The sequence below is a fragment of the Alligator mississippiensis genome, chromosome 8 (genome assembly GCF_030867095.1).
Source record: "Alligator mississippiensis isolate rAllMis1 chromosome 8, rAllMis1, whole genome shotgun sequence".
NCBI classification, from domain to species: domain Eukaryota; kingdom Metazoa; phylum Chordata; order Crocodylia; family Alligatoridae; genus Alligator; species Alligator mississippiensis.
Genome location: NC_081831.1, coordinates 80,838,462 through 80,866,085, shown reverse-complemented (window position 1 = coordinate 80,866,085; position 27,624 = coordinate 80,838,462). Strand labels below are relative to the sequence as shown.

General features: G+C 47.0%; 1 protein-coding gene across 1 annotated transcript in view; it reads right to left on the bottom strand.

Moving 5' to 3' along the window:
• The window catches only part of GPC4 (glypican 4), a 98,241-nt gene that overhangs the window by 15,222 nt on the left and 55,395 nt on the right, over positions 1–27,624 (bottom strand). The window contains exon 3 of the mRNA XM_019492796.2: positions 15,754–16,145. Coding sequence (XP_019348341.1) covers positions 15,754–16,145 — 392 coding nt within the window. The remainder of the gene's footprint in view (positions 1–15,753; positions 16,146–27,624) is intronic.

Below are 27,624 nucleotides of genomic sequence, written 5' to 3'. Positions count from 1 at the left end.
ACATTATACCCAGGTTACTTTACAGCAAGTACTCAGCCACATTAAATAATACGACTGCTTTCATGTCTCAATGAAGTTACAGCTGAGCTTTCGGCACTTCACAGCAGAGTCGGGACAGGGAACAAATTCAGCTAATTCGTTCCAGGTCTTCTGCTCATGTTCACCCCGACACCGGTATCTGAAGTGGGCGATGACAACCGGAGACCCTCTGCAGTTCTATTTTCAAGAGTGACGCGTGGTCATTCACATTTTATTTGCTCTTTGGCAAAGCTTCAGATTGGTAAGTGAAACAACTGTCACATAAAAAGCAAGCCTGGTGTGGACATACATGACTCGACCAAACTACCTTCACGCCAACACAACTGTGTGCCTAAGTGCAACTCCCCAAACAGAGACCATACAAGCATCCAGAGACCATACACTCCAGAGACCATTGAGCATCAATTAAGCAATCGTGTAGAGTGTATTAAAACAAGAAGGGTTACAGCTAAATTCTGTGGCGGGAATATTCGAATGCTCGTGGCGCACAGGCCAAGTCCCGGAGGACTGGAAAAGGGCTAACGTGGTCCCCATTTTCAAGAAGGGGAGGAAGGAGGACCCGGGCAACTATAGGCCAGTCAGTCTCACCTCCATCCTTGGTAAAGTCTTTGAAAAAATTATCAAGGCTCACATTTGTGAGAGCCCGGCAGGACAAATTATGCTGAGGGGAAACCAGCACAGGTTTGTGGCGGGCAGATCGTGCCTGACCAACCTAGTCTCTTTCTATGACCAGGTTACGAAACGCCTGGACACAGGAGGAGGGGTGGATGTCGTATACTTAGACTTCAGGAAGGCCTTCGATACGGTATCCCACCCCATACTGGTGAACAAGTTAAGAGGCTGTGACTGGGATGACTGCACAGTCCGGTGGGTGGCGAATTGGCTGGAGGGTCGCACCCAAAGAGTCATGGTAGATGGGTCGGTCTCGACCTGGAAGGGTGTGGGCAGTGGGGTCCCGCAGGGTTCGGTCCTTGGACCGATACTCTTTAATGTCTTCATCAGCGACTTGGACGAGGGAGTCAAATGTACTCTGTCCAAGTTTGCAGATGACACAAAGCTATGGGGAGAAGTGGACACGCCGGAGGGCAGGGAACAGCTGCAAGCAGACCTGGATAGGCTGGACAAGTGGGCAGAAAACAACAGGATGCAGTTCAACAAGGAGAAATGCAAAGTGCTGCACCTAGGGAGGAAAAATGTCCAGCACACCTACAGCCTAGGGAATGACCTGCTGGGTGGCACAGAGGTGGAAAGGGATCTTGGAGTCCTAGTGGACTCCAAGATGAACATGAGCCGGCAGTGTGACGAAGCCATCAGAAAAGCCAATGGCACTTTATCGTGCATCAGCAGATGCATGACGAATAGGTCCAGGGAGGTGATACTTCCCCTCTATAGGGCGTTGGTCAGACCGCAGTTGGAGTACTGCATGCAATTCTGGGCGCCACACTTCAAGAAGGATGCGGATAACCTGGAGAGGGTCCAGAGAAGGGCAACTCGTATGGTCAAGGGCCTGCAGACCAAGCCCTACGAGGAGAGACTAGAGAAACTGGACCTTTTCAGCCTCCGCAAGAGAAGGTTGAGAGGCGACCTTGTGGCTGCCTATAAGTTCATCACGGGGGCACAGAAGGGAATTGGTGAGGATTTATTCACCAAGGCGCCCCCGGGGGTTACAAGAAACAATGGCCACAAGCTAGCAGAGAGCAGATTTAGACTGGACATTAGGAAGAACTTCTTCACAGTTCGAGTGGCCAAGGTCTGGAACGGGCTCCCAAGGGAGGTGGTGCTCTCCCCTACCCTGGGGGTCTTCAAGAGGAGGTTAGACGAGTATCTAGCTGGGGTCGTCTAGACACAGCACTCTTTCCTGCCTATGCAGGGGGTTGGACTCGATGATCTATTGAGGTCCCTTCCGACCCTAACATCTATGAATCTATGAATCTATAAATCTCTCCAGTGTTTTAACACTAGGACTAAGATTTTTTAAACAATAAATTGTGAGTATGAGCCAAGAAAAAAGACAGGGTTTTAATTTTTGGATTGCTTTATTGGGGGCGGGGGGGGGTAAAAACACGACACGTGCTGTGGTCACTTGGTAAAATGCAGCAAGCAGTATCATCTGCTAGAGGACTGGAAAGAGAAGTTTGATGACAAAGTTCAGAAACCTGGAAAGAAGTTTTCATTTATTTAAATCTTGGCACCACCAGATGAGTGTAGGTCTTGCAGTGACTAAGGTTTGTTCTAGCAAAAGCACCGTATTCGTTGATATGCCAGGAATGCTGCTCCTGACTTGCAAAACCCACAGACTGACACAACTGTTTTAGAAAAGGCCACCTTAATGGCTGGAAAATAATGAGACACCTTCACGAGCGGATGTCCCATGATGACATGAGAACCAGGTAAAGATCCTAGGAAAGGGCTCTGAGAACTTCAGGCTCATGAAGAAGTGAAGATGCTCTCAAAAATGCTGCACATTTGAGCAAAGAGAAATCCTCTGCTTACCTGCTGTGTTCAGGATGCAAAACAGAGCAGAAGCTCATCTTCCCACGTGTCCAACCTGCCAGGCCAAGTCCAAAACCATCTTTCTGAAGAAATCTGCAGACAAGGTTCTTTGGGCAAATCTAATATCTTTTATTAGACTAACTCAAATAGTTGAAAAACTTCTTCCAACTATTTGTCAGGCTGCCGAAGAAATCTGAGAATTCACGGCCAAAGTTCAGGTCTCTTAAATTTCATAGATTTCATAGACATTAGGGCTGGAAGGGACCTCGGAGGATCATCAAGTCCAGCCCCCCGCCCAAAGGGCAGGAAGTCAGCTGGGGTCATAGGATCCCAGCAAGATAAGCATGAGCATGAAATACAATGAGTTAGGAGGTTTCTTTTTGGAAAATACATGTGTGGAGATATCCTCTCTCCTGAATCACCTCTTTCACTTCTAAAGCTCCACTTAAGGACCAGTCAGCTGGGCTTAAATTGAATTGATTTCAATGCACAATCAAATGCCCTTGCACCATACTACTTTGTCTAGAAGGAAAGCAGATGAGAAGCTCATCAAGAAGGTTGATGAACCAAGACCTCCCTGGCTACAACAGGTCTACCAGTACGATGACTATAGCATCTCCCCCGACCCTCTGCAGTGCTCTGGTGAGAGGATGAAAGGGTGGGAAGTCTTCTTCGCGACAAGCCAGCTGCGGCCATGCATTTACCATCTTGCTGGGGATCCCCGAAGCCTTGCGATTCAGGTAGGAGGAAAACAGATCTATTATTGGGAGACCAAGTTCCTTCGCCAGGAAGTGAAACACCGGTGCGCTATCTGATTTTGTGCCTACTGCGTCACTCTTCCCTAACGTTCATCTTTCCTGGACATGGTTTGGTTAAGAAAGTCGTCCAGGAAGGTATAGAGACACGGACCTCTTGAGTCTGCAAGATGCTATCCCCATCACCAGCATTTTCAGAAGCATTTGTGGGCATTTAGTTATAGGGAGGGACATAAGAGTTTCTGACTTCCCTTGTTTTCCTGGCTTTTTCCATCATGATACACTCCCTACGGATGAGCGGGGGTATAAAGAAACCCCAGGGACCAGCAAAGAAAGGCAGTCCCTTTTGCTCATAATCATAGACCCTGAGGGCCTGGAGATGGAAACCAATGTTTTTATACTGTAGGAGGAAGAGCTGGAAAGAGAGATGAAATCTGGGCAACTCTTCCTATGTGGAACCATATTTCCCCCATGCTGATAGACAGCCCTAGTCTGCCTCCACGTCTTCAGAAAACAGAAACCCAATGGCACGGATCCACACGCCTCATTGCCAAGAAACGATGGCTGTTACATGGGCTGTGTGATAGCCAACACTGCAATAACATTGAAAACGCAAATCAACAATGAACAGCAAAGCGATGCCTCCTAGTCTCATAGAAATATGTCTTCTGGCCATCCATCGCATACAGAACCATAGAAAATTGGGGCTGAAAGGGACTTTCAGAGGTCATCTAGTTCAACCCCAGCCATAATTTCAGATCATCTTCCTTAAAAGAAAGCAAGGGTCTGTCGAACACCCGTGCATTAAGCAATATTCCTTAGTGTCGATCCACGACAAAATTGGTGCCTTCGGATGAGCCTCCAACACTTCCAGAAGATGAGTGGTCCTCAAGGGACTTGGTTACACGCATCTGGTTCCAACCAAAAAAAGCCTCTTGTGAAACTCCTGCTCTGGGAACGATCTCTGGGTTAAAAAATAAAGACTTGCATAAATTGGTTCCAATATACAGCTACTTCCAGAGCGTTCAAGCTCACTACAGAGAAAATCAAGGCCAACAAAAGGCAATTTGGCTCTGCAGAAAGTAGGAGAGCAGAAGTATGAGCAACGACTCACGAGGAAAGAAGAATCTTTGGATTTTAAGGCTGGACTTGAAAGATGTAGCAGGGGGATACGTTCCACAACAAAGCAGCTTATTAGGCAAGAAGCTCTGCCTTAACGAGGAACCAGTTCAAACACGGAGAAGGAATGATGGAGAAGAGCCAAATCAGATGATTTATGGCAGAAAAACCAAAAACAGAAAGTTGCAGAGGTATCATCTGCCAGCCAGATGGGCTATAATTGCCTAAGTTATTCTGGGGAGAACCCACACAGTATTCCCACAACCAGAGATTGGGGTCACCGAGTTCAACTCTTCCTTTGACAAAAAAAATTCCTCCTATTTCATTGCATTCAGTGGCAAGCGCCTTCTCGCTGGAGATATCACCATGCTGCCTTCAGGATGGCGCATCATCTGTGCCTGCAGGCAGCGTTTGGAGCGCTTGCCCTTCCCGTTTCATCACCTAAGCGTTGGGCAGATGCAAGAGGAATCTAGCGGCATCCTTCGCTAGATCTGTTTCTTCCTTTGAGGTTTCATATCCTTTATGGATTTTGGAGGATACACAGGCAGGGTATTGCAAACAGAAGACACCTTCAGATGTTGCACTAAAGATACTTCTCTTTTTATCATGACCGTTATTGCTTGCTCAGATGCTACATGGGGGATTTCCATGCCCAGCTCTCCATTTTGCAATCGAAGCCCCCCGGGTATTCTTGCAAATGTCTCGAACCAACGCAGAGCTGAGGAAACACGAAACTGGGCCAACTTCAACCCATTGCAATGTCATGCCTTTATCATAACTAAGCTATACTATGGAACAAGTGAACGCAAGAGTATTTTGCAAGATGCAGCCGGAGATAAGGGAGTCAACGAATCCATCTTTTGGCCTTTTTTTTTGCCTTCAACCAAAAAAAAATCCAGCCAAAAGATACAAGTAGAGATCAGCTCTAAGAGACTGTTTCAGTGGAGATTAAGTAATTATACCTCATTGCCACAGCAGCAAATGCTTAACTGCTGCATACTACCGCAATGAAAACCTTATCAAGCTCCTAGCAAAAGGCCAGTACCAAGTCCGGCCCGATTGTGAAACTGAGGCAGGACGAGCCAAATGCAGTGCTGGCAATTCTTCACAAGCTTTTCATGCACCCTCCACAATGCCAGGTGCAAGCTCTTAAAGCACAATTGTGTGTAACCATAACCCCCGATCCGCTTTGTTCTGGGGTTGTGTTTATCTTGGAAAGAAACTCAAGTTCATTCAAACTCGACTCCAGAGTGACCCTCAACACCAAATAATCCCCTTTCTAATAAAGCAGAGTTCCAAAGAAAGCTTGTTTGCTGAAGAGGATTTACTCGAGGCAATGCCAGCTCAGGTAGTACATTGTGCCGCACATACTTTGGAAAAGCTTACAATGAGAGTACATGCACTCGAAGACCTTCCTTTTATCTTGTGAAATGTATTTACTTTCTCTAGCGCTCCTTGTCACCACAGCAATCCATCACCTCTGTGGTTTCATCATGTAAATCCCAATTTGTCCATGCCGCTACATTTTGTCAAACGTGACAATTAAAAGCTGTTAACAGACGTGCTTTGGCACCAATCTCGGCATTTGTCTCAAGCCCGTTTCTTGCACACGGGATTTCACATGAGCAAAGTCAAGTGACGAGCAAGCTATTTTTTTGTTCTTCAACTACTTAAAACACTGCAGACAATTACCACGGTCCAGAACCCTCCTACCCTCATTCACTAGATTGGATAAAATAATTTTTTAACTAATCTTTTCTTTTTTTTTTTTTTAAGTCATTCAGAAATTTCCTGTCAATTAAGCACAGTTAGTGACTTTCATCCTGGCTTATGGTCAAATAGCTGGAGTGGGTGGTTTGTAATTGCATCTCGAGCTTGTTTCCAAATCATTAGTGAAGTGCCTGGTCTTACATGCAGATGGTTTTCTGCTGAGAAGTTGCACCAGTCAAACGCTCACGTCTCCCAGAACAACATCAGGCCAAGAGCCTTATCCGCACAGCCGACCGACCAACTCACCCAATGAATTTGCAAACAGCCTGACAACCAAGACCATCTTCAAAGAGACTGAATCTACAAGCCCAGAGCCAGGCTCTATTCCTCGGGACTCATAGTTTAAAGCCTTTGCAACCCATGTGCCTTTGGGTGGGTCTCCGCTGTTGGAGAACGGTGCCAGGGAACATCCTAATGAAGCATCCCAGGACCCCCAGCCCTGGAAATGGATATAAGTCCCTGGCGCAGGGCTTTGCACACACTTGGAGAGCCAATGTGAGCGGGGCTGCATGCTTCGCTCTGTGCTTAAAAGATCCAGACTTTATTTTTCCAGTATTTGGCTTTTCACCCGAAGCTGTTTGGCAAAGCTCGTATCTGCTGGAACATTCATCACTCGGTGCGTCGTATGCGTTATCGAAGGAGGCAACTGCACAATGTTTTCAAATTGCTCTTTCTCCAAAACTTTGAATCCAACTCAGATGGGTAATTTGTTTCGCTCCAGTTTTCCTCGAGCTAAGCAATATGTTAACTTGTAAGCAGGCCCCACGGATTCATTCTGCAATCGGGGCAACAGCAATCGGACCGTATGCCATTCTGCGGGAAAGATTTTTAAATCAGGTTGTAAAAAAATTCTCTCACCAAGCATCAGAGCCTTATGATTTGACCCAGGCACTGGCAGCAAGAACAGATGCACCCGTTTTATTTCTTAAGTGCATGGTACACTAGCACAGCACTGGTGCGTGGAAGCACACATGATAGGAGAATGTGTAAAATCCAACATTTTTAAAGAAATGCCATGACAACCTTTGGATTAGTATTCCCTTTCATACACCAGCTCACTCGCAACACCTCATTTGGGGCCCGTTAGCTTCCACTTAAGCTACCCACTATCCTGGAGAAAGCAAAACATCTTGATCTACAAAATGAGGAGATGGCTTAATTAAAAAAAACCGTGGAGTGAAGTTGTCCTACCTCCAAAACCCATTTTGTTCTTTTAAATGCTTGATGGGCGGAAGCCCAGGCCCTTCCTGACTGGAGCAGTGCAGACAAACTAGGCCAAGAATAAAGCTCTCAATATGCTTTCACTCCTACCATTCATGCTTCAGCTCAAGGTGTGGCTAATAACAAGGCCAAGGTCCTACCCCGTGGCAGTCCAGGAGATAAGTGCACAATAAAACAGAAGTTTAATCAAGTTTTGCTCCATCTCTCTTTCTTTACAGTCAAACAAAAATATTTGGAAACTAAGTCTTACTCTGCGATATTTTAAACCAACGCCGCTGCCCCATCTTAGCCCGAGTAATTAAGGAAGCCAACATAACTATGCAACTGGGTCCACTCAAGTCTTGTGCAACTACATGTGCACATTGAAGGAAATACTTGCACGACCTCCCCGACTCTGCGCCTCTCCAGTAGTCTTCACCTATCCTGATGAAATGCTGCAGATTTCTCCCTTTTGGTTAAGTTCGCCTCTGTGCACACGCAAGACCAAACGTGCACATTACGCTAGATTCCCCGCTTCTATGTCTTATACAAGCAGATGTCAGGCTGCCAGGTACAAACAGCAGGACTCTTGAGATTCACAACATTATTGGTTCAACCTGCCCAGCTGAATACGAATGTATGCTATGCAGAGCAGCGTGCTATCCCTAAGGGGTATTTAGCGTGAGACGGCGCTTCGAATCAGCAGCGCGCCTATAGCATCCTAATCGGTCCCACATGTCATTGTCCCGTTTCACGCTGAAACCATCCAGTCAACCCAAGGTCCTGACAATGGCGATCATGTGGCATGAGCAACTGCAACAAGAGAATTTGATATCATGCTTTCCTTTCCTCCTCTCCCCCAATTTCTGGCAACTCCAGATGGAACCCAAGAACCCATATGAAAGCAGATCAGATCTCATGGCTCAGACACAGAATAGGAAGCAGGTGCTATTTCAGCAAATGCTTAGAGAGCAGCTAAGGGGGGGAAAAAAGAGAGAGAAAGACGCTCTGTCCGCAGAAGTGAAAAGATTTCATTAAATGGTCTTGCAAACCTATAACGAAAGCCAACACCTCTTTTCAGAGCCGCTAAAATAGACGGCGACTGCTGTTGTGATGCTTTCTTCACAAATGCTGAACTTCCCCAAAACACTTTACAAAAAAAAAGGACTCTGCTGGCCTCCAAATGCAACAGACTGGTGATAGTCCATATTAGTGCCATCGAGAGCAATTAGCGGCCTGAAGTAAAGCTGAGTTTCTCAGGGAGGACCGAACGCTGCGTCCCCCTTTGCCCAGAGGCACATAAAATAAACATTTTCCATTTTATTTGCTCGAACACACAACACAACAGGAACACGATCTCGGGGGCTACGCTCAAGGAATGCTTTAAGTATCCAACCTTTCCTTGCCTTTATTTCTGAAGCTAGCAAAAAAAAAAATACAACTCACGGCAGACTAAATCTGGTCAGGAGGCATCATCGCTGCCAGCAGACAGACACAAACTAAAGCCACACACATGCAGACACATGTAGCCCATTAAAGCCATCAAGACTGCTGCTACAACATACCGCAGAGGTTATTGCCTAGCACAGTGCCTCAGATGGCCAGTAAGTCTGGTGCTAAAGGCACAGATGAGACCACATTCTTGGCAGGTCCACTCAGGGTCATCTTTGATGTGGGGAGCTGCTTGGTATTGTTTTCTGCCTTGATGTTTGCCCTTGGCACACAGGAGATGATGCCCTTGCAGCACAGCTGCCCTCTATTCTGCTCTCTTGCTTGCGACGTGCCCCCTGAGTGACAGGGCAGGGTGGCTGCGTTTGGACTGCCCTTTGCACCAGAAAAAGGATTTCTTCTAGTCCCTGTGGCCAGGTTTTCCATGAAGCATCGAGCTTTGCAAGTTTTCCCCTCAAAGCACCCGAGTGATAAGGCTGCCCCTTTTTAATTTGGCTGTGATTTCAGTAGGAGAATTTGTGCAGAGGACTGGATTGTCCGGGTGGGCAGGGGGAGCACAAATTTTGGAGGTACTGGGCACATCTACACGAGACGCTTACTGCACATTAGCCTAATAACACTGCCCAGTAGCACAGCGCAGCACAAACTGCTAATAGCCTACGGCACAGTGTTATTAGGCTACTGCACAGTAAGCGTCATTAAATACTCGTGCGCCGGCGCTACCGTGCAGTAACTCTAGGTACTGAGCATTTAGTTAGTACTTTATTAAGGAAGTACTAAACTAAGGGCACGTCTACATGAGACGCTTTAAGGAGCGTTAGGGCACGTGTCTACACGTGCGTGCCCTTAATGCACTTTAAAAATGGTGACTTTGCACTAACTGCACCCAAATTTGATACCTGCAAATGCAGGTGTTACATTTAGGCACAAATAATTAAAGCGCACTAACGCATGTTTAAATGCATTAAAGCGCATTAACGCTGTGTAGGTGGACTGACTTGGGACTAACTTCAGTCTCAAGTCAGTCCACACACAGTGTTAATGTGCTTTCATGCCTGCATGTGTCTAATCCTGCTTAATGTGCATTAAACTAATGCGCATTATATTTAGGTGCACTTAAATGCACGTGTAGACACACCCTAAACGCGCAGTATCTAAGGTGTATTAATGAGCGTGTAGATGTGTCCACTCCACTCAATTCACAACAGAACTCGAGACTAAATCAGTGCTAGGTTTGCTCCGAGTTTCCTTCTGCCGCTTTCCTCCTTTTGGGCCCAAACACGGCCTATAAGCAGCATTCTGGATGGAAAAGGAAATAAAAAGCCAGGTCTCTATTCAGACTCATGGTTCTCAACCATTTTAGGCTCAAGGCACCCCTTGATAGACTTGAGGCCCCTTGGGATATGCCAGCTCTACATTTTCACATGTTTTTTGACTGCAAAAAAAAAAAAAAAAAAAAAAAAAAAAATCACCCAAAGAGTCTGTCTTCTGTTGCAAAGGATTCAGAAAGACCGCAACAGGTCAGAGTGCTTTTAACACTGTGAATTGCTGTTGGAAATCGCCGGGTGCATCTTGTGAATCACTTTTGTACTCCTAACAGTGCTAACATTGTGTAGTAGTCTGCGACATCCTTGAGCAGATCTCGAGGCCGTGGCACCCTGGTTGAGAGTCACTGATTCAGAACCGCAGCCGCTCCAGGAGGCACGGAAGCAAAAGCAGCAGCCGGTTCGGGCTTTTCTCAGGTTCGGGACCTCGCCTCGTGGTTAATGAATACCTCATTCAGGATGAGGTAGCCGTGGGAGAGGGCTTCGGAGACAGAAACCAGCTGATTTTCTAGCGTTGGACTCGTTCGAGGAAGGGCGGGCTGCCTGGCACTCGAGCAACTATTTTCAATGAAAATTTAGGCGTGAATTCCACCCAGCCCCTCGCTGCACACTTCATTAGCAGAGGTGCCAGAGAAACCGCTCCTATCAACCGAGCCCAGGTTTCCTCTCCACTCTCTGAATTTCCTCGCTGTCGTAAAAGTGGGTGGGTTATTGAAAGAAAACACACGCCTGGGCGGTAGGCTCCAAACCTGGCACGACTTCCTGCAGCACAGCTTCTACCTACAACTTCAAAAACTCTGCTTCGTTCCTCTACCGAGAGGGGAGTCTCGAGGACCGAAAGAAAGGCCCGTTTCCAAACAGCTCAACTGTCTTCCCCGACGCATAACTCTTTGCTGCTTCAATCGCACAAGCATCTGGAGCCGAAACGTTTCGCGAGCATTTCCATCATTCCCAGCGAGGAGTGGAAAAGTCACGTGGGCCAGGGGCTGGCAACCGTCAAAACCGGCGTAGCCAACGCACGCCTTCACGTGGTCCCTGTAGCGCAGCTCAGATGGAAAAGAGCATATTCTGTATGCGAACATCAGACATTAAGGAACAAGACCGCTGTTTTATAAGCGCTGTAAAACCCAAATCGTCTATTTTCCCTGATGAAAAAAAAAAAGGCAGAAACATTTCTCTAACGGTCCAAAAAAGATTTTATAAAGGAAGAACCTTTGCCAGGAAACCATGGACTTATTGAAACAGCTTCATTCTGAACTCATCAGATTCAAAGTAAAGACCAAAAAAAAAAAGAGGGTGATTTGTTTGATAGCGTGAAAAATGGATGCATTAGTCCCCACTATTCAAACACCTTTCAAAGGGGGATTAAGGTATATCCTATTCAGTTTAAGGTTATATTACACCTGAGAATTAGTGGCATGAACCAGTCCTCATCTCTTTAATAGACAGCAAGCGTTTTGTTAGCACCCACCTTAAAAAAAAAATCAAACTCGGCAGCGAAGCTCTGTTCAATGGACAGCCGCGCGGCAATAACGGCAAATGCAAGGATGTTGGTAGCACCTCACATGGCTTCACCCTCCGTTTTTTAGCACATCCTAATTTTGGCCTCTGTTCCTACAACCATTCCTGCCCCGCACTTTGTGGGTCCGACTGACCCTTCTTCAGGCCAGCGTTCACTCGAGCCGCAGCCGCCGAGCGCTCTCGGGCTAGCTGGCCATTCATTTGCATGGGGCGCATAACCACTGACAAAGTTTTAAAAAGCCCTTTCGTGCACGTTGCCCTTGAAGGCCGAGTTGAGCAAGCGAGCTGGTAAATAGGCAAAGCATCACAACCGATGAGAGAGGCGGACAAGGCATTGCGAAGGTGGTTGGCACCACCGCGCGCTTGCACCATGTGTTACTAATTAAGAGGAATTTTCTGAGGTCCGTGAATTGCAAAATATCAAGTTCGAGCTGTCCTTAGCTGCTCTGTGCTCTGACTTCGATTTTTTTTTTTTTTTTTTAACTCTTCCAGTTTAAAAAAAAAAAAAGAGAGAAAAGAAAGAAAGACAGAAAAAGCCCTCATGGTTCAAGGCAGGAAATGTCAACGTTTGGCAGCAATTTAACTCTGTTGAGTTTAATGCTTGTCAGGGGCTCAGTAATAACCGAGTAATTGCAGGATGACTGGATTGCCCTCCCCCACCGCTCAGGGGAACGAGGGTTGGGAAGAAAGTACTAATCTCCACGAGATGATATAAAGATCAGACGCCGACTTTTATAATCGTTCACAGCCAATGGAGCAAAAAAAAAAATCAGTGAGTCAGTAAAACACCCATCTGCACCCACCCAGGCAGGCAGAAATGACACCTGCCTCTTCCTCTTGGGCAACGCTTACAGTTCGGGACAGATCTGGGGGATTTCAGACCTCGGGCCAAAAGGTGGAAATCCTCAGCGGTGGATTTCCTCCAACTTCAGAGGACGAAGAGCCGCATTTCTCTTTTAAGACCACAGGGCAGCACCATACAACTTCCCAACATGCTCAGCTTAGGTAGAAAAAGTTTCATTACTTCTCTTCTCGTCTAGTATTTTTGTGCTTCAAAACGAAGCCTTCCCAAATCACTTCTTCCTCCTCCCTACAAGGATATTACCTTCCAGGTGCATCTATTTCCCCACAGAAAAGGTCTGAAAATATATAGTGCAATTAAAAAGTCATACAGACCACACTAGTGTAGAGCACTACGGGGAAGGGAAGGAACAGCTGGGCTGCGCAGCATCCAGTGTGCGTGCATGCGTTGGCCTCGTCCAGCAAACTCTCAAATAAGCACGTTTCTGTCTGCTGGCTACCAAAAAAAAAGGAGAGCATAGAAAGCAGCGCTGGCTTTTCCTACTTTGTCTGTTTTTAAACAACAGAACTAAAAAGATATTTCTCCGTCATATAAAAAGTGCTAGTTTTTTTCTACTTTGTCCATTTTTAAACAACAGAAATAAAAGACATGTCTCTGTCACATAAAAAGTTCATCCTCGCTATAAAGTAGATCTCTCCTCTCCTCTCCCATGAATGAAATAGTAGGCAAACACCACAAGTCAACAGAACGATTATATGGAGCTCAGTAACATTGAAGTAACCTATAAATAAGATGAAAAAGAAGAAGAAAAAAAAAAAAAGATTCAGGGCCACCCAACAATCTTTTAAGGGAACATGTAACAAAATATTAAAGTTTTAATCTCAATAACAGAGTTTTTGACCACATTTCGCTGAAACACAAATTATATTTCCGTAGAACAAGACCAAAATGCCATGGAAAAGTATGACATCTTCCAGCATTGCAACTAACTTTGTCATTTGACTGAATGGCGATAATCAACACGGGGTTCTTTCGGTTGTCTCATTTGCAGCGGGAACTTTGAAAATTTCCGTGGAAATCCTGGGAAGACTAATTCTCTGTGGAGTGGAAGCTATTTTTGCAGCTGAACATTTTCCCAGATCCCTTTGTAAACCCAAGCAATTCATCGTGGACTTCAACGCAATTCTATACTCAAGAAGCTTCAAAGAAAAAGAAAATCATGATGCCACCTTGAGTTCGAGTTTGATTCACGACGGAGGCAGGAACTGTACGCAGTGTTGCGTCTAAAGACATTTTGATGAATTTTGAGCAGATGCAATAAAAAAGATAAAGAAAAATCTCTCCCTTGGACACATCCCCTGTCTCTATCAAGTGAAGGCGTGCTCCCGAACTCTTTGCCCAAGCATACTTAGGTCGGAGACCGGCCACTGAAATCAGCTTTAGTACAAGAAACCCAACCGGCTCCATGGACCAACATGGACTCGATGGACCAAAAGCCTCTCGGTTCTTGTCTGCCTATGTCCTTAAACCAACACAGCTACAACCTGTGCCCCCAAAAGCCTCTCTCCATTTTCCCCGTCCTTCCCTCCCAGGAATACTGACGGTAAATTTAATGAGGATACAAGATACCAGAAAGGCAACCACCAAAACTGAAACCCTTTGCCCACCCAGGAAACTCAAACTTTCTTCCATCTGACCCAGACCACAGGTCTGATCCTAGACCTGAAAAAGAGTACAGCAGCTCAGCCTCACCGACTCCCGTTCAATCCTCGGGCATTTCACTTGAAGTTATGGGAAACTTTATTTCTTCTGCAGACTGACAGTTGAATGCAAGTAGTTTATCATCAACTGAGAAGCGTCAAGATTTTGCTGCGTATTGCTCCGCAGTACTTAACCTTCGCGACAGAGAAGCAATACGGCAAGGGGGAAATGTATGTAAAGCATTAATCCTAGCATAAAAACAAACAGTGAAGGTGTCCAAATAAGTATGACTGCTTGCCGTATATTTGCAACCCCCCACTGAAATCTGGAGCACAGTTTGCTTCCTTACTAATATTTTATCTCCATCACGCACACAGCCTCCTCGCAGGGTACTTTTGTTGCCTGTGGGGGGTGGGAGGGGTTGCTTAAGAAAAATGAGTACGGCAACAGCTTTTAGGACTGCTGAATATTAATACGGAAGAATTTGAATGGTAACCACATCATCAAAAATACTGTTTGCATTGCTCCCCATATTGCATTTCTCCTTTTAAGAAAGCCTGCAGGATATCGAAAGTGGCTTTTTAACACGTCCGTCACTCAGTGTGATTCAAACTCTTCTATCTGGCTTTGTATCTTAACAAGCTTTCAAGTGAACCCGGCGCTTGTAACCGCATAGATAGGAAGAGAAGCCCCCTGTGTGATTAAATGTTGATATTAGATTTTCCAGGCTGTGGGAAATGAAGTGAATTTCTGTTTGACTGGAAACCACTATTATTATTACTACTACTATTATTATTATTACTATTATGATGGTGGTTATCACTATTATTATGAATAAGACCAGCATTAATAACAACAACACTACCACTACTACTATACATGGTCATTTTAACAAGATCATCTAATCAATCTGTTCCTTATACTGCATAATTCAGATTCAAATACACTCCAGTCTTGTGTAAAAAAAAGTGCCTGCTTAAATCACTCCAATGTAGTCAAGAAGAAATACCCTTTTAACGACCGATACCATTCACACATGGAAATGCAATGCAAATTGAATGTTAAAAAAGCCATTCTCCACCGAGCAGGCTTTGTTCCAGAGGAGGACTTCTTTCAAGCTCTCTACAACAGAAGTTGAAAGCTTAACGTACATCATGTAGGCAACACCCAGGTCCCATCCGGAGAGCTCCTGGGTGCCACCGTAGCACAAACAATTGCCTTTCCAGAAGAGATTAACCTCCAATGTGCTCCCGAAATGCAGAGAGGACAAAGGGAGCAGACGAGGCAACACCAACTGCTCTATTAATTCCCACACGAGGGAATGATCTCCAGCCCTGGCGCATCCCTTGATCATAACAGCATCACACTCAGCAACTCACCCAAACTTTGCCCCGGTGGGATGCGCTCTTGTCCATTTTCAAGCAGAAAGAAGCTATCGATGCACTTAAGCATGTGCTTAAAGTTAGCTGCGTGCTTAAGCGCTTGGACAAACCAGGGCCAGAGCGGACCGTGCCATACCCCGATGCCATACCAGCTAGGATGCAAGCAGTTAAGAGATCAAGCACCAATTTTTGCTCACCGCGGACACTTTGGAAATGACATCTCTGGCCACGGCCAGGCCTTGTGCAAAAGTGCGGGCAGCCACAAACGCTCGTGTCACTTGCAGCTTTAGCTTCCGGGGCACGTCTCCGAACGGCTTCAGCTGCTCCGTGTACTTGCTCACGCACTCCAGGTACTCGTCCGTGAAATGGTACTGAGGGTTCACTAACCGGAACATGCGTTCCAGGAGGCGCGCCCAAAAGTCGTTGAGCATCTCTTCCAGGTTCACGTTTCCACCCACGTAGTAACGTTTCAGCTCTAAAAAGAGATCCTGGAACAGCTCCGAGTTCTGCATGTACAGACGGCCGTACGTTCGCACGAACATGTCGTTCAAGGATTTCTCGGCATTTCCAAGCAGTTCTTTGAAGAACTCTGGGGAAAGATCAACAAAAGCCCATGGTCAATGGATTTCAGGTGAAACAATCTGCAATTTTACAAGCTTTTCAAATATTGAACAACTCCATGCACCGATGCTACCCGGTACGCAGAGCTGAAAGCTAAGAGGCTGCACTAAGGCAGGAGTCAAATGCTGAAATCTCTCCTTGAGGAGTGGTTCCCGTTTTATAATTTTTGTTCAATATTTCATAAATGAAAAGAACAGGTCCTAAGACATGGATGAGTGAAATCCCTTTCCATGCTTCATTGAATATCAAAGCAGAGAGGCAGCAACGTTGAAAAACACGGCAGTTACTTAAGTTTCAATTGTTCTTTTGAAACAGTTTGTTTAGGAAAAAAACAGACTATCCTGAACAAAAAGTGGTATTTAAAATGGGTGTCCACAACCATGGCTCCTCCAGTCCAGGACTCTCCACCACATGATTTCAAAAACAAAATTAAATCACATCTTGCTCCAAAAAATCTGGGTTTTGGCTTGTTTGGGGTTGGGTTTGGTTTTTTTTAAATAAGAATTTTTGTAAACTAAAACCAAATTTGGGACTCCTCTCCTCGCCTTCTACTTCTGACAACAAACCCTCCCTCTTACAACATACATGCAACTTCCAGAAAAACGGGCCACGAGATGTTTGCTGGAGTACAAAAAGCTACAATACCCTTAAGAGGCTGGAATCTGTCCCGGAGTCGACAGCTCAAAACTCTCCCAAAACAGCCCAAGGACTTTTTAACCCAGGCAAACACATAGGATCTTTGTTTTCATCCTGGTCAAAAGACCGTCCCCGCAACAGTGCCACGACTCCCAGCAAGACACCCAACCCACTGGTTCGCAAAGAAGTGTCCAGCTCACGAATCACAATCATTATCCCTTCCAAAAAAGTCTCATTTATCTACTGAGCGTAACGGATGCTGTTGAGCTTGGGGGACGTGATGAAATCAGAGCGTGCATTTTTTTTAACAACACTAAACCAGGGCTGGCAGCAAAGGCACCCATTGCATGGGAAGACTTACCTCCATTTTACTTCATTTAAGACCCACCTATATAAAAAGAGGTGGTGCAGTGCAACATGTGCACATGGAGCACGTTGCCCAATGACTAGAGTAAAAAATTGTGACCAAATCTGTCCCTGAAGAAATGGCAACACTTTTCAAAGGAGGGAGGAATATAGCATTTATTTGTTCTGATCAAGGAGTGGTATAACCATAAAAAGTTTGGCTTGGCGGCTTAGATACAGATATGCAAAACAACCTGGGGTTTGTACATACAAAACCAATTTACATTTGTGGCCATTTTCATAGTTTCATAGTTGGTAGGGTCGGAAGGGACCTAAGCAGATCATCACGTCCGACCCCCAATTTTGGCACCATACTACTTTTTCTATAGATGCAGGTGCCTATATACTGCAAGGGAGACATGGGGGGGAAAAAAGCATGATCACTGCACTTATCAAAGACTACATGATTTGCCAAACAACAATTTTGCTCACCCTATTTTGGACAGGTAAGTACAATTTTGGCGAAGCTGGTGTAAAAGGGAGAAAAAGCAACAACGAAGGACGGGTCGTGAGAACGCATCCGAACGTCCAGATGCAATGCGAGTGCAGGGTCTACAAAGGATGGTAGTTACCTTGGGATGCATGAACGCCTGGGCGTGGATTTACCCGCTTTCCCTTAATGCCACGTGGGAAACACTTTTCTGCATACCGCTAGCAATTTAAAATTCTGACCTGGGCTTGTCTGTGACTCATAGTCAATAAATAATTTTTCCTAAAACACACCTTTGTGTTTTAATCCTCAAAGGAGTAATGTTTAGAGTCAGAAGTTGTTAGGAGGATTGGAGCTGGGGGGGGAAAATCTTTGGCCCGGTTTGAATTTAGACCTTGTTAAAATGTATGAAGTATGCTGAAGTTCAGATTTTCGGCTTCAAAGTGCTCCAGTACAAACAAAGACTAACACACAGAACATTTTCTGGAAAAACTGAAACATTCTTTGAGTTCCTTATTAACAAAGTCATGGGGCTTGGTGGTTGACATAGCTGTATATAATGCAGCCTCTTAGGAGTACAAGAGAAATGATCCAGGGAAGAGGAGATTGATTTCAAACACCCGACATGTCCTCTGTCCAATATCAGCATGAACCTCTCCTTCAGTTCCCATGACTGGCATTTCCTGTCTAGGAAGATTTTTCACTTGAGTTTATACTATCGAGATTAGTTTGGTGTATATTAATTTCTAATTCACTTAATCATTCTGAAAGCTTACTTCCTCCCCGCACCCCCGTCTGCCAGATTTGTTCAGACTCTTTAATATCACCACGAAGGCTGTTTGTTTAAATACACCCTTGTCCTGGGCACGCCGCTACCAGATGCATCAGGAAACTCTAAAAAAAGGATTAGATTTTTAAATGACACTTATGTGAGAAAGTGCTAAACGACCCCAACTGTCAATCAAATGATAGTGTAGGGCACTGTTTTAAGCCAGGAAAATCATTTCGAGTAATTAATTCTTACCCCCGTGGCCCATTTAATTCTTACCCCCGTGGCCTATTTGAACATGGCCCGCACCTCATTTCGTTGCAAACCAGCACAGGGTTGCTTAAGAAATATTAAAAAACGAGATTTGAAAAATATATATATATATATTGTAACTGTTAAAACAGTTCCACTCCCTAGAAACATGCAGAGATTTTTATTTGGGGAAGAGGAGGGGTGCCTTTGCTCCCAGAAGTATCCGTTACGCTGAGAAACGGACTCCAATTGGCAGCAAAAGTCTTCACGTCTGCAGTCTTGCAAATCAGCCTTCCTTCGCCAAAAGCAAGGAAATGAGGGATTAAGACATCCTGACAATAAAAGTGGTGAATTCCAAAACGCCTACCAACCCACCAGTTGGTTGCTCAACGAATGCCGGGCACGAGGCACTCGGATCGAGCAGAGGCCGAGGGGCTGCTCCTGGCTATCCTTCGATCCCGTGTACGGCCACGGAGAGGCAACTTCCCTGTCCTGTGCCTCACTTTCCCCATCTGCTAACGGGACCTAAAGCCACTTGAGTAAAAACAAAATGGCAGAGACCCTTGCCAGAAAGGCACCACGTCATGTAGCACGAGTTACTGCGATGGTTTGCAATGCCAACAACTTCATATTCAGAAAAGAGGCTGCTCTGAAACACCGTTTCCCAAACGAAGGGGAGAAAGGGATGCAGAACACGAAAATGCCATCGCCTCTACGGGCCACGGGTCAACTTCAAGCACTGGAATAAACACGCTAATGAAGCTGCTGTCATCACCACGGCTGGTCTCACCCGCTGCAAGGAAATCCACGGCGTGGTCCCTCCCTAAAAACGGGCTTGTGAACACTACCTGGCGATACAGCCCACGAACTAAAACGTAGACACAACTTCAGGGGGGGAGCGAAGAGGGATACGGCACCGAGTTGAGAGCTCTCCCGGACGTGCTGGTGGCTGAGTTGCCCATGTGAAGTTAATTGACTCTCTCCCAATTAAAGGGCATGAACAAGAAAGCAGAGAAAAGCAACAGATGTCACGTAAAAAGATACGCGAGTCCCCGGCGAAGCGGAGAGCCCTGCAAAACAAAGTGCTCCGTGGCCAAAAATAAGAAATGGCAGGCATGCTGCAGGATCCGATTACGTGTCTATTTAGAGGGGCGGTCGATATTTGGGCAGTGCAGGCAGCAGGACTCCTACGAGCAGCTCAGAGGACGCTGAGCTTATTACGCGGAGGTGCCAGGACCGAACTACGCTTGTGGAAGGAGTCGTCGGAAGGCACCGGTGTGAACGAGGGATGTCTAGCACCATCTTAGCGACACGGGGTAGAGAACAAAATCGGGGTAGAGAACAATATGCAGAATAACAGCATATGGCTTGAATGGTGGATAGTTGCTGAAGAGCATGCCAGTAACTGTTCAGCAAAAACCATCTTTTTATGCCCGTATCCTGTCACACCCATCGCACCACCACTTCTAATTCATTTAGCAGCAGAGATTTAATGACAGACACATTTTGCTCGCTGTTGGCACAGGGGGAAGGGGTTGCAATGAGGAACTCTACTGTTTTTGGCCCTTGGCATCCACGCTGGGGAGAACAGAAGATATGGCCCTTTTCTCTCCGCACCCCGCTGGCGGAGGATTTCTGCAGGAAAGTCAACTTCTTCCCATTGTGTTTCAGAAAAATCTTCACCCCCTTCCTGCAAGAAACTCACTCCATCTAGTTAGATATTAATTCTGCCTCTCAGCCATTACCAAGCTACGGTGCTCCCTGGGACGAACCTTGTCACCCCGAGAAAAGTCATGCAAGTTCCTCTCCTCTGTCGTAGCTGTTTGCCAGGCAAAATAAATGACCACCTTTCGCTTGTGCTAGCAGTCGGTTTGTTCTCAAACAAAGCGCACAGACAAAGGCTTACTTTCTTATTTTACAGCATTGTAAAAGCATGCTTTACAGCTGTGGTGCAAGCAATCTGTACTCATTAAATTATCACATCGACAGGCTGCCTGAGAAAAGCTGTCAAACGCAAACGCTTTTCACAGATGACAAATTATACTTTGCCGGTCCCTCAGAAAGTCTACGGTTTGGTGAGGACACGGGGTCTCTACTTGCCCGCCTCTCCCTTCTGCTCTATGAAAGGGAGACCATGTCCCCATTTACCTACCGACTGGGAGGATCAGAGACTACAACCTCAACGGTGAGTTTGGAAAATGAAACTACAGCGTAACACAACAAGCGGCATCTTATAAAGGTGCCAACCCATAACCCACCTCTACAATCCAGGCACTATCTTGCCAACTTGTCATACCCCGATGCTTTGGGTCATGGCTAGATTGACCTTTAAGAATCGATTGATCTCTATCCACTGCTTAGATGAGAGTCCGATCAACAGGACGGTTTTGGCCACCGGCATAACAAACCACGACCAGGAACGGTGACGTGTAGTGGTGCAGCCTGAAATGGCATCCCTGCTGTGAACGACAAGTTATGCCAACACAACATACCTATACAGAGGCTGGCGCTCAGGCAAGTATATCAAGTAGCCCGTAAAGACAAGACCTTCTTTTCAAACATTGCTTTAGCCTGGTGCCACGGCAAACCTACTGCAGCAAGTGTGCTGATCATTGGGTGCGTCTACATGAGATGCGCGCTGTGCAGTAGTGTGCCAGGCAAAACCCATACTGCACAGCGTTATTCAGCTAGCGCTCAGTAAGCGTCGCTAAAAACCCGTTTGCTAGTGCTAGTGCACCACAGAGACTGTTGCCTCCTGAGTCTGAGGGGGAACCAGCGGCCAATCACCAACCGGAGGGGAGTCCCCCAGCGGCCAATCGCTGACTCCACAAGCACCGGCGGCAAAACCAGACGTGCCGCTGGCACTTCTTTTGATGCCCCCGCTCCCCAGCTGGTGAGAGCTAATCTCAGGGGGAGCACGTGCTCCCCATTCCCCCCACACGTCGCCTATGTACTGCACAGTAGTGCAAATTACTGCACGCTGATTTAGTACTTGGTTCTCCTCCAAGTACTAAACTTAATGCGCAGTAACTAGGGTGCATTAATGAATGTGTAGACGTGCCCACTGTGTATTTAAATGTATCCGCAGTTTTACTGAAAGCAAGGAACTGCATGGCTCCTAGCGGTTAAATACAAGCTCCACACTCAATTCAAGCAAATCAAATATTCAGCACGGACTTATGCCAAGTTAGATTCTTTGCATCGCAGTCGACTGAGCTGAACCAGTTCCACTGAGACAAATGCTGCTTTCTACGTTTAAATAGGAGAGGTTGCCAAGGACAGCGCCAAAGGGAATCTGGCTTGGTAGAACGGCCTTACCACGTTCAAACAGGCACGGGCAAGCAAAACCAGTGCCCGCCACGAAGCGGCTGTAACAGAGGTAGCCCACAGAGGTCTGTCCGAGGTATAAGGTTTCCCTAACATCAGTATTTTACTTTCCATTTTCAACAGAAGAAGAAACGAGTCTGGCCTACCCTGGAAGAGTCTGGTGACTCAAGAACCAGGGACTTCTCCTGCCAACAGACAACTCAACTTCAAAACAGAGAGGGGGGTGATCGACAGCCAGACGGCTTCAACCTCGGTATTCGGTTTGCTTTGGTTAGCATCTAGTTCACTTCCAGTGACTAATTTCAGTGACTAATGTTTATGGAAAGTGCTCTGAGACATCCTGAAGCACCAAGGGGAACAAGATGTGATGTTTCAGATATTGCAGTAAGAAAATTCGAGGGTGGGGGACATGTTTTAAACAAGCCCTTTGAAGCCATCTTCATACACCACAAACCATAGGAAGACTGTCTCCATGCTTACTTGGCCATTCGCTTTCTTTGAATAAGAAAAGCTAGGAAGAATAGGTCAGACTAGGGAAAAACCAGACCTGGCAGGCCATAGTCCCAGGGAAAGCCAAGCCTCCCGCTAGTCCCACTCCTTGAGATAACCTCTACGGCCAGGCTCGGCCAACGCTACTTCCTCCAGAATTACAGATCACGTTAAAAATACTTCTTTCATCCAATACAGAGCATGGGAATTGATCGTCTAACAGCAAACCCAACTCTCTGGATGTCCCTTTCCATCTCAAATCTGCAGGCTTTTTTTTATTTGAAGGACCATAGGAAAATCAGGATGGAAGGGACCGCACAAGGTCACATCTAGTCCAGGCTCCTGCTCAAGGAAGGATCGTCCCTGCCGAAATCATCCCAGCCAAGTGCGTGTCCAACCTGCTCTCGAAAACTTTCAAGGATGGAGATGCCACCACTTCTCCAGGTAGGTGCTCGACCACCCTGACTAGTCAGCAAGCTCCTCCTAATCTCCAACCCAAATTTCCTCTGCTGCAACTTGAGGCCATTGCTCCTAGTCCCTACGAGCACAGAGAGAAGGCCATCTCCATCCTCACTATAATCGCCCTTCAGGTATTTGAAGGCTGTTATCAAGTTATCATCGGTTATGCAGACATGACCTAAGAGCACAAGTCTATACAGCACCTGAGGCTACGCTGCATTTGCAGAGCATTTCCCCTTCAGGTATCCAAGGCATTTTACAACCACTTCAATCCGATCTCAGCAGGAGCAGGCTGCTGCCCCTTCATAAAACTGGGATAAACTGGGACAAAAGGAAGAGGAAAAGTTTTGTGCCCGAGGTTGTGGAGTGACTGTTAACCCCAAACCACTAAATGCAAGCTCACTTGTTGAACTCCTGTAACCCCAAAGGAGGGTAAAATAATTACACTGCACTTTTATGTTAGCAAAGGCCTTTGAACATGTTAAATTTTATATACACCAAGCGCTAAGGTTGTTTATTTTAAGGTCACGTTTTCACCCGGCCTTTAAAGCATGCGCTGCTTTGCATATCTGAGTTAACTGTGCAAACAAACACCAGCTCGACGGGCAAGTCTCCAGGGCACATCAAACCAGTGTGCAAAGGGGTGCGCTCCGTTTTATGGGCACAATTAGGGAGGGCTTTAGATAATTCAACACCCAGCACTTTCGGTGTGTTTTTAAAAGGTCAGTCCAAGCGTTAGAAATGAAAGATTGCCCGCCGTATCTAAGCCCTTAATTACTTGGTCTTGACAGGGCATTATTATACTTGCGATTGTTTCCAGAGCGGCACAGCTGCATATATCTTTATATTGCATAGATAAGCACACACGTAACACAGGCTCGCACAGAGAGAGACCGGGAGCGTGCGTGTGACACTAAGATGACAGAGGAATTCCCCAAAGCACTTTCTGGCTTTGCTTTGACCGCTGCGCTCTTCTCCCAGGTGCATTTGGGGACCTGACTCCACCGGGCAGCGTTCAAGCCCGACAGATAAAAGAGAAAAGACACAAGGACTCCCCAGCTTTGCCTTCATCTCCAAGGCAAACACATCCACAGCCATGCCACTTCCTCAGCTTTCTGAAAAAAAACACAAAAAACCCCAAAAACGTGGCTCATTACTTTTAATAGGCGTTCACTTCCTTTATTGCATACACCGCATTTGTAATTTCCACTTGGGGGAAAAAACAAACTGCAGTTTAACGACCGTTTTTCCCGAAGTGTTGAGAAGCTGATGAATACATAGCGTTAACACATTCATTGAATATGAAGTAAGGAAGGGAAGGGCAAGGCCAAAAGTGGTTTCTCTGTCCGGTTTTCAAACATGTGTTAGCACTTACTGACATGGGAAGAGTTTTTCTGCCTAGTCTGAAAAAAAAAGGAGGTTTAAAAACCAGACCCGTATCACAGTCACAGCCCTCGTGACACACAGACCTCAAAGAACTGGGAAGCAGCATTTACAAAAGCACCCAAGAGCCCACATAATTATTGCAAGGTCTCAAAGGCAACAACAACAAAAATCCTGAAGTCTCCTAAGAACAGCCCTCCTGGGGTTCCTGGAACGTCCTGTTTCGGGTAGGTCCACAGACTGCCTCTCGCCAGATTTGGGGGGAGGCTGCCTCCAGATCCAACCCACGAGAGCAGAGAAAAGCTGAAGAGGCATTTACAACCACCCTGAGGTCAAGCAAAACCAACCTCACGGAGGAGACAGTCGAGATGGAGAGAAAAGGAGAGCGCTGAATGACACGCTATCCACGGGCCATCCCTCCCGGAGACCTGGACCCCACACCTGACCCACAGGACCCTCCCTAATAGAGACTTCACCTCCCCCTGCCATGCTCCTGCACCAGGGCAGGTCCTGGTGGGGCTTTTCCCCATTTCTCCACTTCCAGCCCCTCTCCCCTGCTCAATCCCCACCGCCCTCCCCACCTTTCAGCAGCCAAACATCCACCTCGATCTGTCCTTGCCCCTCCTTGTTCTTCTCACCTCCTCGCCACCCGAGCCCTCCCCGATCCCAGCTCCCAGCTCCCTCTTGCCTTAGCCTAGTCCTCTCCCAACACGGAAACATTGGCTCCCATGTCTCGCTAGCCAAGGAAGTCCATCTCCACTGCCCTCTTCTTCGTTGCTCATGCTTCATCCCATACCTTCCCCTCGCACCTTGGCAGCAGCTCCCTGTACGCTGCCCAGCTACCTCATCGCTCTCCTTGCCCTTGCCCCTGACTCCTCTGCTGTTTAACGGTGGCATTTGGGAGGCTGGGCTGTGCAGCAAGGATCAGAAAGCGGATCCCCAAGGGCCCTATTGGACAAAGGGGGGTTGCAAACACACTAATAGGCGGGGAGGCTCCTTGCAAGTCCCTTCAAGTTTGATGCAAAACCATCCTTGATGCAAAACCATCACCACGACAGCTAACCTGGGGATATGCCACAATCATCACCCGTCATGTTGACCTGGCCCATCTCTGTGGCTTTCTATGTCTGTCTGGACCTGCCTGGCATCTCTGCTCTTATACTTGGCCTGTAATCTCTACGGAGCAGGCAGCATCTGTTTAAGCCACGTGAGCGCAATGGGGTCCAGGATCCTGGGCACTAGGGCAACGATAAAGGTCGTATCATGTTAGGAGACACAATTCACACGGTCACCATGGAAATGCACAACAGCATTTGCTCAGCCAGTATGCAAGGACACAGGCCAGAGTCGCACCTGTAAGCAAAGCAGGCACGTGCACACGATGGTTTTCCCTGAGGAAAGGAAGGAGGGGAGGGGGGAGAAGTTAATTTTAAACCAGAAAACAATGGCAGATTGACTGGCTTATAGCAATTAGTAACGAAAGAGCATTACACACGCCGTTCCCTTCCGGCAAAGGAGCGTGAATGCCGCATCCCCTGCACAGCTATGCAAGCCACAGCACGGCTGGGGGCTGTACGGGCAGGGGGAAAAGCGTGCACTTGCACCCACCAGCCCTGCCTCAGGGCACCAGGACGGATTCTTACCCCTCGTTCCCACGGGGCAGCCAGCATTTTATTTTTATTAAGCTTTTTTCATCATTGATTTCATGGATTTTGCAGACAAGCCGCGAAACCACAAATTAAGTCAGTCCCTAGGTCTATATTATGTGGCCCTTGCTTGTTAAATAGTCACCCACCAGTGTATCAGCACCAATTTAGCGTGCAAATATGCACCCACCTCACAGCCCATTTACACGCTTAGAGAGATGTTATGAGCAATGGTGCAGCGTGAAGGGCGACACGTGGGTTGCCTGGAGCCATCCAGAGGCTTCTAGACTGGCAGGGATGAATTTGGCCTCCCTTCACACACTTGCGATTTCCGTGGTCCACCCACCTACAAGCAAGCGCCGCAGGCTTTCCGGGACACACACAGGAGCTGCACCAGGAACAAGGCTGTTAGTTAGATTATTTTCTGCATCCTCTGACCCCGTAAAAAAAAAAAGAGATATAGCTCAAGGAGGCAATAAAACTACCAGAGGCCCCAGCAAAAGCCTGGCAAATCCTCACAGGGGGTCAGGAGGAGCAGCCTACAAGGGCTAGGGATTTCCTATCAGGTCTGGGAGGACAAGCCTAGACAATGCATGGAAATCCAGCCTGGGAGATGGAAATGCAGGAGTTTCCCCTATTTTCCCAGAAGCACAAAGGCGTCGATTCAGCACGCTATGCCAGCCTGAGCACCCATCCAGTACCTGTGCCCCCCAAACACAGGGCAGCGTGGGGTTCACAGGCCCGTCCTCCCTCCACGCGGCACTCAAAACTTCCAGCTCCCCGCGGGAGGCTGAGCTAACCCAGGAGGGGATTCAATAAGGCTGAGTTTCAAGCCATCTTTAGCCGATGCTTGAAACCACTGAATAACGATCCAGCCTTTTTCCACTTCCCGTGAAGTCGGCAGCAAACTCGCCGTCGGCTTCAATGCTCGGGTCCTCCACGCAGTGCCGGGAGGACGGGACAGGAGGTGAATTCCTCGCCTCTCTAATGCAACGACTATTCGAGCCGCACCCCGCTCCCACATTCCCAAGAAATGAGAGACTCCTGCAACCACCCAAGCGGCTGACGACTGTGTCCCTCGACAGCAACCCTTCCCTCCCGCCATCTCCCTCAGCTAGTAAAACCCAGGGCGCTGCAGCATTTTTGCTCTCGAGGACAATCTGGCTACCAAAGAAGGAAGCCTGCAATTTTTTTTTTCTCCAGGGGGCTTCATAACAGCAAAAGACTCCGCTTCGCCGGCACCGCAGAACTCGAACGACCTTTGGCAGGCAGAAAAGACATAATCCTCATTAAAATAAATCTGTCTAGATGCAAGGCTTAAAAAACAAGGCTGGAAGAGCTCCACTGAATTACCGGACCCCTTGGGCTTCCAGCCGGAGCGTTTTACCCGCCAAGTCCTCGGACTTGAAAGGGGCGCGGGGCACCTGAGACTTCTCCGCCGCGAGCCAAGAGCTCTGCTCATGTTTTACATCCAGCCTCTTGGTGACCGGTGGGAGAGGTCCCCTCTCTCCAATTCAATTACTTTCCAGTCCGCCGTCCCAAAGGGGGGGTTGTTTTACTCCATTCATATTTGGTTTATCTTAAACGTTAATGGAAAGTGGTGGGGCAGCAGGGGAGGCAGGAACTGGAGCTTCTCAGCATTTAATAGCTT